Source organism: Lampris incognitus, chromosome 16, assembly GCF_029633865.1.
Source record: "Lampris incognitus isolate fLamInc1 chromosome 16, fLamInc1.hap2, whole genome shotgun sequence".
Lineage (NCBI taxonomy): Eukaryota > Metazoa > Chordata > Actinopteri > Lampriformes > Lampridae > Lampris > Lampris incognitus.
In genome coordinates, this window is record NC_079226.1 from 22,669,441 (window position 1) to 22,683,633 (window position 14,193).

General features: G+C 44.0%; 1 protein-coding gene across 1 annotated transcript in view; it reads right to left on the bottom strand.

Moving 5' to 3' along the window:
* Positions 1–14,193, bottom strand: part of asap2a (ArfGAP with SH3 domain, ankyrin repeat and PH domain 2a) — an 80,307-nt gene that overhangs the window by 19,828 nt on the left and 46,286 nt on the right. Inside the window, exons 5-11 of the mRNA XM_056295337.1 lie at positions 7,697–7,746; positions 5,108–5,237; positions 4,415–4,500; positions 3,760–3,835; positions 3,222–3,308; positions 1,140–1,243; positions 242–311 (exon numbers count right to left, since the gene is read on the bottom strand). Coding sequence (XP_056151312.1) covers positions 242–311; positions 1,140–1,243; positions 3,222–3,308; positions 3,760–3,835; positions 4,415–4,500; positions 5,108–5,237; positions 7,697–7,746 — 603 coding nt within the window. The remainder of the gene's footprint in view (positions 1–241; positions 312–1,139; positions 1,244–3,221; positions 3,309–3,759; positions 3,836–4,414; positions 4,501–5,107; positions 5,238–7,696; positions 7,747–14,193) is intronic.

A 14,193-nucleotide genomic window follows, 5' to 3' on the forward strand; every position in this document is an offset into this window, starting at 1 on the left:
AGTGAGCAAAATAATGGGTGGTTAGGGAGTAGGGAAAGACACGTTGCATCTGTAATAGGAGCAAGCCAGCAAAAGTCATATGATGTTTGAAAATAATACATCTTTACACGTGAATGTGTGTGTGAGAGAATAAAAACTTAAGATTCACTTCTGTCTTCCCTGTGGTTCAATTTATCTGAGACGCAAAAAGGTCCTGACTGTATCGAGGGGAGGCCCTGGGTGCGAGATGCTCTGTGCTTACTGTTCCATGGGAAATGGTGAGGTATCCATTCTTGACTGTGCACTTCCTCTTCTGCCACACTTTCCTCAGCCTGTGACACACAGAAGACATTGTTTTGCTATGTGTACATACATATATTACATACCCAGCACATGCAGGTGTCCACACACAAACACACACTGACATACAGACACAAATACACACTGTGACACGGTGACCGCTAGGTAACAGTGTCATTCTTTCTAAATAAATAGAGAAGACAGGTGTTCGTTTTGACATGAGCAGAGCACAGTGTCTTGAATCAATCAAATTCCATCCATCTATCCATTATCTAAGCCGCTTGTCCGAATTCGGGTCGCGGGGATGCTGCCAGCAGTCATTGGGCAGCAGGCAGGGAGACACCCTGGACAGGCCACCAGGCCATCACAGGGCCGACACATTCACACCTCGGGACAATTTAGTATGGCCAATTGACCTAACCTACATGTCTCTGGACTGTGGGGGAAAACCGGAGCACCCGGAGGAAACCCATGCAGACACGGGGAGAACATGCAAACTCCACACAGAAGATGACCTAGGCTGACCCTGAAAGTTGGACTACCCTGGGGTTCAAACCCAGGACCTTCTTGCTGAGGCAACCGCGCTAACCACTGCCCCACCGTGCCGCCCTATCAATCAAACTGTTTTATTATGACACCTTTATGGGGATTCACACGTACAGTATAGGAAACAAACTTGTTGGCACAAGTCCTAGGGTACGCCAATGCTGTCATGCTTATTTGTTTATCAGATGGTAAGATGTGAGCCACCAATGCAAGCCAAGAATTTTCCTTGTTTCCACTCATCTATTTTATGCCTCTTTGCACGCAAATTCAATGCACCTCATTTTAGTGGACTGATGCGGATTATGACAACTAACCCATCACTTTTCTTGTACAGGTGCCCGCTGCGCTCTGTGCCATGCTCTTTGTTGCCTTGGGGTTGGTGTAGGCTGTAGGTGGCGCTCTGCCGCACCTGGGAATCCTTGAGGGGGAAAAAGAAGCACACAGACAGGAAATAAATAAGACTTGTTACGTAGTCTGAAAAAAAAATTTGAATCTGTGAGTGAAATTCACACATCAGTCTCATCATCGGTGAGTTACAAAGGCACTTCCTATCCAAAACTTTCCATCTTGACCTCCTCTGACCTGACCAGATCGATTAGTTTTCAGATAGGGATGGACAGTGAGAAAAACATATTTCCCAGGGTTGACTGTAATGTAACAGCGATGACCGAATAAAGGTCAGCATCTGGCATTTGTGATGTCAGTTCCTATGAGGAAACACTACGGGAAAGACACAAGACAACATCTGGTTGTCCTTGGAGACCGAGGTCCAGCTGTGCCAACCACTTATCACTAGACACAGGCAGTCGATAGGAAATAAAAAGTGAGGGAAAGCAGGACTCTACCACCTCCCTGCTTTTACAAGTGGAGCCACTTGGACTAAATTACACACTCAGCACAGCCCAAGGTGCTGAAAAACTGCAATGTCACACCAGAAAAAACACCCATAGATCGGTTTTTTTTTTATGTTTGATGCCACAAAGTAATTATAAATGGAGAATCAAAGCAATTAACAACGGTATGGCACTACATTACAGCAATATATTGAGTACAAAAGCACATTAAAGTAAGTAATACAAGTACAGTAATACATTAAAAATAGGATGTGAAAATAAATAAGAATTACACACAAAAAAAACCAGAGAAAGGGTTTTTGAAGAAATCCACTTACTCTTCTAGACTTGGTTCACAAAAGACAGAGGCAGCAGAGGAAAGAAGAAAGCATTTTTATAGTGAGACAGTGGGCTGCTGTATCTTGCAGCAAATATAAGACTTCAAAATAATCAGAGGGCTGGGGTTGGTTTATACTCAGTTTGATCCAATGTGCTGAGGAAGTACATGCAAAAAAGGCTATTTATATACAGAACAAGTGTGTTTTTTCTCAAAATAATTTGAATTCTCAGTCATTTAAACTCGAACTGAACCTAATATAGGATTAATTTTGCAGCAAAATCTTTTCATCAGAAAATAAGCCTCTTGGATTGTCTCGCTTAAGGTGGTTTTGATCCAAACCCTAAGTCAGCTGTGGAACAGTAAGGGCTATTGCCTCTTATTTCACCTATATAAGTCAATCCTTGTGTATAATATGAAGATTGTTGTGTTGTAGTGTTGTTATTATTCTATGTTAAATACAGTGAGAGAGCCACGAAACTGGAGTCAAATTCCATGTATGTGCAAACCTATATGGCCAATAAACATGATTATGATGATTGTATTAATAGGACCTCACCGATTTTTCCCCTTTTTTCTCCCCAATTGTATCCGGCCAATTGCCCCACTTTTTCGTGCCATCCCGGTTGCTGCTCCACCTCCTCTGCTGATCTGGGGGGGCAGACTTCCACATGTCTCCTCCGATACATGTGGAGTCCCCAGCTGCTTCTTTTCACCTGGCAGTGAGGAGTTTCACCAGGGGGACGTAGCGTGTGGGAGGATCACGCTGTTCCTCCCAGTTCCCCCTCCTCCCAGAACAGGCACCTCAATCGATCAGAGGAGGCGCTAGTGCAGCGACCAGGACACATACCCACATCCGGCTTCCCACCTGCAGACACGGCCAATTGTGTCTGTAGGGACGCCCGACCAAGTTGGAGGTAACATGGGGATTCGAACCAGAGATCCCCGTCTTGGTAGGCAATGGAATAGACCGCCACGCTACCCAGATGCTCCATGTAAATGGGTTTTTAAAGTTAACTTGCCCATTTTGGGAAATGAAAAAAGTTTGGTGAAAGGATTTAAGACTCAAACAAGTTACATCTAATACAATCAGAGTTTTGATTTAAATGAATAAAGCAGGTGAGATAGAATGCACTGTGACATTGAAGGGTCATAGAGGAAGTGAGGGCTGCTCTGTGTGTGTGGGTGTATGTGTGTGTGTGTGTGTGTGTGTGTGTGTGTGTTACCTCTTTCTGTTCCACTTGTAGCGCTGACTTGAGGACATCTCGTAGTTGAGTGAGCTGCTTCCTTTCCTCATCCTGCACCTGTTTTATCTGTTGGACAGGCAGGGTTGAAACATACCTCTCATTCTGAAATACTTAAGAGACCAACTGATGAACCTTAAATGATTTCTGTGGCCAAAAAAAAAAAGCATCTAGAGGTTCCTTGACATGTCAAAGATAGTCAATAAATACACTAGATCAAGATGACTTTTATACAAAGTCCCAGCTTTGTCCCAGGGATGACCAACCGAGATGATTTTAGTTATCCGTCTATACTGTGAGTGGTAAGAAGAATGCAGCATCTGACCAGAACAGCTATTCTTATGCATTTTCCCAAAGTTTGTCTGACTAGTAAAGTAAAAATGAATTGAACAAATGAAGTCCTTGGATCCTGGTTTGAGAAAATTTGCTGGGTTACATTATTCAATTTAGCAATGACAGAGTATTTAATAATATCAATGTCAATAGAAGAAAAGAAAAACTAGGTTGTTGGTGCTCTCACCGTGTGCAGATCTGTGGCCAGTTTCTCTATGGAAGGCTTTAGATTGTCCACTGCCTTAAGACCATCCTGAAAGAAACTTTTAACATGGAGGATATCAGGGCACATACCTCAGAGTCTTAACATACATCTCTCAAGCCCCAAATTATTGTGTGTTCACAATTCTACCTGACTGTAAATTTATTGGATGACTCAGTCATTGGTTGGATGACCAGGTGGTGTGTTCTAGGTGACCAGCACATATGGGCTTACCATGCACATCCATACATGCAACCCAAACACATTAGTAGAAAGTCTGTGCTGTAATGCACAACTCGTAGCTCATTATACAGAAGGACAACACAACAGGACAGGTTTCTTAATTTTGTCCTGAATCATATAATAAACGCTGTCCTCTACCGGTGTCCCATTGAGTCTCCCTGTTTCTATTGCTAAAATCCTTCAATTTAAATATGTGTGTGTGTGTGTGTGTGTGTGTGTGTGTGTGTGTGTGTGTGTGTGTGTGTGTGTGGTGACCACTTTGCTTTTGTGTGAAGGGCCCAGATAAAAAAAACTATATGTACTAGCCAGTCGAAAGCAGCACATTATAATCAAGTTCAAAAACGACAGCCAGAGAAAACAAAAAAATGACAAAAAGGCAAACTTGCATGCGCCTTACTTGCACTGTGCATGGAAGTACTTGATGAGGTTCTGCAGCAGGTCCACCCCCTTCTTGATCTTGATCTCATTCACTTTGAGGAGATACTGTCAACATGCATAGAATACAGATACTATTAGAGAGGGTTATGCAAGGCTAAACCAGAGGGAAAAGCCCTCAGGAAACTGCTCTGAAAACTTGGTGTTCCCCATTAAAAGATAACATTCCTTTCATCACATATCAAGACACTTTAAAGTCATATTACAGAAATGTCTTCATTAAAAAAGGAACAGATCTAACAAATGTGTTTCTTTTTTTAGCCCTTTAATTTGATCCAATGTTTTAAATTCACTGGAGTCATTAAGGGCATTTACAAGGAAGTAATTAAAACGCATATGTGGTTGATTAGCCTACATTACTAATTAATATTCATGTTCTGAAAACACCGTAATTCCACTTAAGACATTTTGTCAAGCAACAAAGTTTGCAGAATATCGTCTGTAAAAGATCAGGAAAGTTCATCAATTACTTTAGTCCCCTGTTGTCCTGTTTAAAGTATCATGGAGTTTATACAGTCAGTCATTTTGGAAAAGTGGGTGATTCATTTTTCAAGTTACATCCGATGTTAGGTATCTCATTTTGGGATGCAACCAAAGCTTTACCAAACAAAGGGTGAGAGCTGAGCATCAATCCAAAGTGCAGTGTCCTACAAACCTCACACATCTGTAGCTGGAAGAACCTCCTCTCCTTCTCCATCTCCTCAGCGATCTCTGCCCCGCTGATCTCTGTCCTGATCATCCCATGCTGCCTCGCATGCTCCTTCTTCTCCTTCTCTATCTTGGTGCTGGCCAGAGGCAACATCGCAAAGGTCAGACTGCACTGTGCCACCCGTGACAGCACCACAATCTCTCTCACACACACACACACACACACACACACACACACACACACACACACACACACAACTCCAAATATACCCAAAGGCAATCAGGAAAACACACTAACACAAAGAGGAAAGGGGAAGATGGGCACCATTCCATGCAATAGGGCATTCATTTCCATATGCTGTTTCTGTAAAAGCATATTTCCTTCAGCAAGGATGCAGCGGCATGTTCCCTCTCAAAGAGACAGGAAAAGTGTAATTCTGACCCCTAGCTGCACAGCTGCATTCATGAGCTTGGTCTTGGCTGCAACTCCATCATCTGACTACTAAGATTAAGCCTGCTCCCTGATTTTCAGCTATATTCTGGCCTGTAGAGAGACATGGTAGAGCTTATGACGAATAAAATGTGTCAAGACCAAAATAGAAACAATACTGAATCAAGTCAAAATGGAGGTAGCAGTGTGAAGCTTGGGGCAAAGTGGTCTGAACACATGAGCCAGCCTCTTTATCTAATATGACATTTGTAGGTATTCCAGCGAAACTCATTCATTATCACTCTCCTCACTTTGCATCGAGATTCATGAAGTCACACCACTTTGGGGAATTAAAAAAAAAAAAGAAAGGAAAAAAGCGTCCATTCCTGTGAATGCATGATAAATATCTGGTCTCCCTCAGGCAATGTGGTTTGTAAAAACTCATCAGTTTGAGTTCATACCATTTCTGGTTTTTAAACCCGTCTCTAAAGACAGAACAAGGTGAACTTGGTTTGAGTTGGTCAGCACATGAATCTTCAGCCCTGAGAATGCTGAAGCATTAGCAGCATTATCAGGGGTTGAACTCGGAGAGACATGTTAGGGGTCAACTGTCAGGCACCAGCCAAACTGAATGACACATCGTCATAATTTTTTCAATACAATCAGTTCAGGAAGGAACTCATCAATAAGAACAAAAATGGGAAAAACCTTTGATGCCTTTCTCATATGTGATGTTCTTGTTAACAATTTAGAGCTGGGCGTCCGGGTAGCCGGTTCGAATCCCCGTGTTACCTCTGGCTTGGTCAGGCATCCCTACAGACACAATTGGCCGTGTCTGTGGGTGGGAAGCCAGATGTGGGTATGTGTCCTGGTCAATGCACTAGCGCCTCCTTTGATCGGTCGGGGGGAGGGGGAACTGTGGGGAATAGCATAATCCCTCCCACATGCTACATCCCCGTGGTGAAACGCCTCACTTTCAGGTGAAAAGAAGCGGCTGTATCAGAGGAGCACATGTATCAGAGGAGGCATGTGGTAGTCTGCAGCCCTCCCTGAATCAGCAGAGGGGGTGGAGCGGCGACCGGGACAGCTCAGAAGAGTGGGGTAATTGGCCAAGTACAATTGGAGAGAAAAAGGGGGGGGAGGGGAAACAATTTAGAGCAAAAATGTCACCATTTACATGTATGAATGATTATATTTGACACACTTCCTGAATAGATGGCATTGAAAGGGAATTGACCCTGAGCCAGAGAAAGACAGAGATGAAGAAAACATAACTAACCACAGAGATGGATACAGAGAGCCCGCAGGCCAGTTTAGGACAGTCAGTGTAAATGCTGAGTTTGGACAAAATAGCATAATCTCTGTCTGCGAACATGAAAGGAGTCTGCAATAGTGACGGCAGACAGCAGAGAGATCTGAGATATGATGTCGGGAATGAACGGAGCATCCTCAAGGAGGAGGAGCGGAAGAATACGGCGTGGTAAAAGGATGCTTCTCAATCGCAGCAGAAAACTAGGCGCCATTGATTGTATAGCGAAGTCATCAATGGAGTCAAGCTGATGAGGGCTGGGGTGGGGTGGGGTCAGGAGCAGTCACATAGCATCCAGCTGAACTCTTGTTTTCAGTACAAAGTCAGTACTGTCTCAGCGGATCGGTGTGCAGGCGAAAAAGGATTACCCTTTCAATAAAGAATGTCCCTTGCAGCTTGCAAAATATATGACAGTGCTATAAAATCTCATGTATCCTTTGCATGCACAATCACAATGGCGTGTCATTGCAGATGGTGTTTCAGAGCTAAGGTGACCAAGTGAAGGTGGGGGGTTGGTTATTCACATTATGATATCAAGGATGTGCTGACCATGGCATCACAGTGGGGAGGTTAGAGGGGGAGAGTGGTTAGTCAAGCAGACAATTACAAGGCAGATTTCTTTAAACACACTGACATCTACATATGGCTCTGAGTCATTCCTGTCTGCTGAATGAAAACTGTCACGAACAGCGATCATATGTGTAAACAATCGCAGGCTTTGAGGAACTGCATCAATGGCCTGCACAATGTCAGCCAGTGTAGGAAGCACAATATCTGGCTTTTTCTGCTTACAACTATCTTATCAATGCTCTCATTATTTAAAAAACAAAAACGTTAGTTATATTCAAGATTCTTACACTTTTGTTTCGTAGTCCTTCCAGGCTTTATCAAAGGGCTTTTTCAGGTCCTGTGAAACAGAGCAAGAGGAAAGAAAAACAAACGGAAAAAAAGTGAGCTGAAGTATTGGTCAGAAGTACTCATGTATGTCATTTACAGGAAAGTTTACTTAGCTGCATGAAAATGCAATAAAAGCTTAACTGAAGTTGGATCTGGGTGTGGAAAATCGATGACCAATGACCGGTAAACCCCCCCCCCCCCACACACACACACACACACACACAACTACTATCAAGATGCCCTTGAGCAGGGCAGTTGGCTTCCAACAGATCCAGCAGAGCTGCTCAGTGGTCAACAACAGAAGTTGTACAAGTGGTGGTACTGGGCAGATCCCAGGTGTTACCACATGCAACTGTGAATGTGTTAAAAAAAAAGTTCCTCTGAAATTGAGCTTGTTTGCTCTTTTTGTGTAAAAAGGTAACGACGTTGACATAACGCAAGATATACCGGCTAAATTGCTGGGCAAGCAAGCACATAAGCATACATGTACACCATTACTAAAATCCAGAGGTGGAAAACTCCACTTCAGAAAGTAGAAGTACTAACCATGTATTTGCTCCACCCATGCACTAAACCGGCTGATTCTAATTAACACAACACTTCAGCCAGGTGGGAGAACTAATTAGTGAAATCAGCTGGCTTAGTCCATGGGTGGAACAAATACATGGTTAGTACTTCTACTTTCCGAAGCCGGGTTTTCCACCTCTGCTAAAATCATTGTATCACTGCAAAGATGCGCACCGGTGCCCAGGTCAGTAATTACCTATTCTCACCAGTTCAGCACAATGCATTCCTTCCTTACTAATGGAAAACAATTATGTGTGTACGTGTGTTTTACTGAAATGCTGTTCAGTAAGCTGGAACGTCCACTTCACAGATTTGGGGTGGCCCACAGCCTCCACAGCTGTCTCAGTGGGGAAATAAGTGAGGTTACCTTTGAACGTTTGGAAAGGGTTAATGTGTTTTTGACAATCATTGCGTGATGCAGCTAGTCAAACCAGCGAGCCACAATGCCGATTTTCCATCATCTTCGCTTCATGTTCAACAGCTGCTTGAGCAAAAAGCTTGATTGCCGCCGTGGCGCTGATTAAACAGCAATTAGGACAAACAATAGCAAACATTACGTGGTGCAATTGGCCGTGTCATTCCTGAAAAACCCAGTGCAACAGAAGTAATTGCCATCTTCCACCAGCGCCAGGCAGCCAGAAAGCACACACAATACAAAACAAAACCGCACAAAACAATAACATGAAGGAAGTACGTACCATTCAACTGCTAACGGTTTGGATGTTCTATCAGTAATTAAACACCAAAAGTAAACTGTGACAAGCACCAGCTGGAACCATGCTTTGAAATGAGGTTGTACTTTTAATAAGCCTGCATCCGTTTCCACACCCTGAATGACAGCCATGCGAGCAAAATGTCAAATACGATTGCATACAATTACGATGGTTAACTGATATGGGAGTTTCTCACCCAATTTAATCATTTTAATGTTATGCACTATAGTAGCGTTCTGGCTTCCTGATTGCCTTAACTTGCATATCTGTTCATGAAGAAGGGCCATTTATATTCCAACCTCTATTTTGTATAATAGGCAGCCTACAGCTACACCCATTAGAAGAGCTCTTGAGTGGATTGGGAGCACCCCTGCCGACCCTTACTTCAACAGAGCAGAGCGGCCAGCTTAACCTGACTGCCCAGAGGATCATGGTCTGGTTCACTGGGCAAAGTCAAGCAGCACTCAGCCATTCATTCACCTAGCCTGAAGGCAGAAAAAAACCACATGGTGAGAGAGAGAGAGCGAGAGAGGGAGAGAGAAGGAATAAAAAGACTATGGAAAGAGGGGGTAAAGGGTGAAAAGAAACTAGAAAGAGACTGTGAAGAAAATGGTCAGAGAGAGGAAGCTGCTAAAAGAAAAGGGAAAGAACATGGGTCAAGAGGGAGCAAGAGAGAAAAGAGAGGGTGAGAGGAAGGAAATGTCACAGCCAGACAGAGGAGAGAAATGGTAACACTGGCTAAAAATACCAGGGACAGGCAGAGTTGGGTGAGGGAGAGCTGAGCTGCCTGGCAGCGGAGGGCATCAAACTCTCCCTTTCCCCTGTTTTGCTGCCTTTGACGTTATGGGAGTGGGGACACAATTGGGAGAGCAATGCCGGACCCTCAACAATGTCCTCATAACTGTCATTACCTACTTTCAACCAAGCCCATGTAATGCAGTTCCAGTTAGCTGCTGTAGTGAATGAGTAACGACGTCAACATAGGGGACAAGGTTAAAGGAAAACTCAGTTTTTTACAACCTGGGTTTAAGAATCATAGTTTTTGCTGTTGTACATATCAGTTATGATGTCATTTTACTCACCAGCTTCATTTCGGGAAATTTGGATATGGGACCATCACTGGATGCAGCTTTACAATGGTGTCTTATAGGGCAATGGAAAACGGGGGTCAGACATATTTCAACAAATCGAATTTCACCCAATTATCTACCAGGTATTTGGAAGTGGAAATGAAAGTGCAAATTAAAAGTTATTGCCCAAAATTGTATCCATCCAATTTTATCAATGGTCTGTTGCATTGGTGAGCTACACCTGGTTCAATTTGCAGGAATGACCAGCTTATGTATGTAGTAGTACTCATTGACCGGCCAATGCATTACATTACATTACAGTCATTTAGCCGACGCTTTTATCCAAAGCGACTTACAATAAGTGCATTTAACGTAATGCAATTGAGAAGTCATCGATGATGGGAACTCATGTCGTGTTCAGCTGCCCCATAAGATGCCATTGTAAAACAGTGTCTAACAGTGGTCCCATGTCCTAAGTCTCCAAAATGAAGATGGTGAGTAAAATGATATCACAGCCAATATACACAATGTCAAAAACCACTAAGATCAGGGTTGTGAAAAAATTGAATTTTTCTTTAAAGCTGAAATCCCCGATTTTTCTCCATTAATAAGTAGTTAATTCATCCATCTAGATCATCTAGTCAGGTCACATAATACAAAGTGCCACATATACCACAGATGGAGACACTGCAGTCTCCATATACTGCTGCTGAAAATTTTGACTGGGTGGGACAGACACGTTCCTAGTCAAGTGTCTTCATAAACTTCAATTGGTCCAGAATTCAGCTGCCCGTATCATTACCAGAAGTCCTTCCATAGATCATACCACTCCTGTTCTTCAGCAAATCCATTGGCTCCCTGTTAAATACCATATCGACTTTAAGATCCTGCTCCTCACCTTTAAGGCCCTTAATAGCTTAGCTCCTTCATAGCTTTCTGAACTCCTTCATATCCACACGCCCTCCCACACTCTCAGATCCTCTTCTGCTCTCCAACTCACTACACCATTGGCCCGCCTGACTACCATGGGGTCTAGAGCCTTCAGTCATTCTGCCCCCTTGCTATGGACCTCTCTCCCACAAGAAATTCACAACATTGGCTCTCTTTCAATCTTCAAAGCCCATCTCAAAACGTACCTTTTCAAACTGGCATATTCAGTCTGATACACGCTTCATTGAGTTTTGAGCAGATGATGATTTTATACTTATCTGTTGTATTAACTTTTTATTGTCAACCCTGCTTTGTTTTGTTTTTTATGCTGTCTGATACAGTGCTGCTTGTTTTTTACTGTGTTCTGTAAGGTGTCCCTGAGTGCTCTGAAAGGCGCCCACAAATAAAATATATTATTATTATTATTAATCATACATGAAAAAGGATTGAAACGTGATAATGAAGTGGCAATGCTTCTATTGGACGAGTAATCTAGCAATACCACAATTACAGTACAACGATGTTCCCACATAGTTTGACGTAGTTTGTGTTGTATTAGTTTGCCTGTATCAGCTTAGGTCTGAGGATGCCATCTTGGAAACGGTTTACTGCTGCAATGACGGCACACAAGCGACAATGGCTGCTACACCTTGTTTGCAGTTCTCTCTGCCAGAGAGAAGGACGGATCGGAAAAATTATGGATTTCAGCTTTAAGCTTAGTCTAGCTTTGAGAATAGCCTGATTTAATAGCAAAATTTTATTTTAAGTAAACTAACAGGTCCACTGTGGTACAGTGGTGCAGTGGTTAGCGCAGTCGCCTCACAGCACAAAGGTCCTGGGTTAAGCTCGGGGTAGTCCAACCCTGGGGGTCGTCCCGGGTTGTCTCCTGTGTGGAGTTTGCATGTTCTCCCTGTGTCTGCGTGGGTTTCGGCCGGGTGCTCCGGTTTCCTCACACAGTCCAAAGACATGTAGGTCAGGTGAATCGGCCGTACTTAACTGTCCCTAGGTGTGTGTGTGTGTGTGTGTGTGTGTGTGTGTGTGTGTGTGTGTGTGTGTGTGTGGCCCCTGTGATGGACTGGCGGCCTGTCCAGGGTGTTTCCCCACCTGCCGCCCAATGACTGCTGGGGTAGGCTCCAGCATCCCCACGACCCAGAGTAGGATAAGCAGTTTACATAATGGATTGGATGGAAACAGGTCCAAATGTGCACACCTTATCTTGCGATGTAGATGAACTTTAACCCATGGATGAATAACCAGAGAAAATAGTGGACGTCTCGTAAAATGTAAGCTGATGTCACTATTTAGAGAAGAGACTAGTATTAAGTATGGGTTCCTGCCCCTCTTATTTCCACTTTCTCAGTTAATAAAAACACCTTCGTCTCACTACGATTACTGCCACTGCTGTAAGCAACAGCAACGATAAATCTCAAGGCTCTTCTCCTGCAAGATTTACTGTATAACAGTCGAACTCTCGTAAAAGTGCAACGAAAATAGATAACGGGTAAAACACTGTCTTGTGACCGTTGATCAACAACACAAGCAGTTTTCACTAAACATTAATCAAATCTCACTAAAGTCTTGAGTAACCATCAAAGTGCACATGGATGAGTGGTTTGGGTTTTCACAGGCCGCTGAACGCCAATGGGGATGGGGGCTGAACTGTATTCACGTCGTTCGGTCCAAAGGCAACAGATTAGAGAGCCCCCTCACGTACACAAAGACACAGACACACAGCGTTAACTCTAAAGCACCACCCCGGCCACTGTGGCTGAAGCTGCCCACTGGGAAGCACATATGACTCATGGTGGGCTCAAAACACGGGAGCTAGCAGGACAATAAGCAGAGGATGAGCAGGTGGGGGTCTGCTGCAAGCATGACATCATACTAGCATCCACTCCGTAAATCCCCTGTTGGCAGAAGAGTCTGATGGACTCAGCACTTTCCAGGCTCCACTCATTGTCTCATAAATCTGTGTCTGCGCGCGCGCGTGTGTGTGTGTGTGTGTGTGTGTGTGTGTGTGTGTAAGTAATGGGCTATCATAATAATCTCATCAGGTCTCCCATGTGCCTCTAGACTAGACCCCATCTCAGACATTTTACTAGTTTTAGTGAATTCATATCACGACTAAAAACCATTTCAGATATGGGGAGTCCATGCTGTTATCGGTCCAGCCAACTCCTAATGTTTCACTGTAATATACCACTCAGTATCTGCTTTCCTGTGTCCTTCACTTAACAGCACACTAAAGGAAGAATAAGAAAGCAGTAAAAAAATAAATAGATAAATAAAATAAAGACAGGAGGTGATGGCAAACTCCTTGCGATAAGGTCAACTTTTTAAGCGCCAAAACCCCATTTCCCATTGGATGTCAAATGACTTGGGGCAGATGAGGTGGAAAATGGTGGGGTTTTAGCCAAATGACACCACCGACAGGTTGTGCAGTGGAAGCCCTATAATCACAGAGCCATTAGTGGCCGCCCTCCACAGCCCTTTCAGAATATTAACAAGCTCTGAGAGGACGGCGGCCACCAAAAAAGCAATTAAGTCCTGAGTTAAATCATATGAAACAACCCTTAATGGTGTAGCAGTGACAATTAAAGTAAGGTATTGGACCCCCCCCAGTTCATGACCTCTTTTTTTTGACTGTTTCCCCCTCGACATTCTCACTTCCTGTTCATTTCTTTTTCTTTTTTTGGGGGCCCCCCCCTTTTTCTTCCCAGTTGTATCCGGCCAATTACCCCACGCTGCTCCACCCCACCCCCTTTGCCGATCCGGGGAGGGCTGCAGACTACCACATGCCTCCTCAAATACATGTGGAGTCGCCAGCAGCTTCTTTTCACCTGACAGTGAGGAGTTTCACCAGGGGGACGTAGCACATGGGAGGATCACGCTATCCCCCCAGTTCCCCCTCCCCCCTGAACAGGTGCCCCGGCCAACCAGAGGAGGCGCTAGCGCAGCGACCAGGACACATACCCACATCAGGCTTCCCACCCTCAGACACAGCCAATTGTGTCTGTAGGGATGCCCGACCAAGCTGGAGGTAACATGGGGATTCGAACCGATGATCCCCATGTTGGTAGGCAACAGAATAGACCGCTATGCTATCCGGACACCTTTCATGTTCATTTCTTATCTGAAGTTCCCGTTTTCCCACCTATTTGTGTACCTAGAAATATT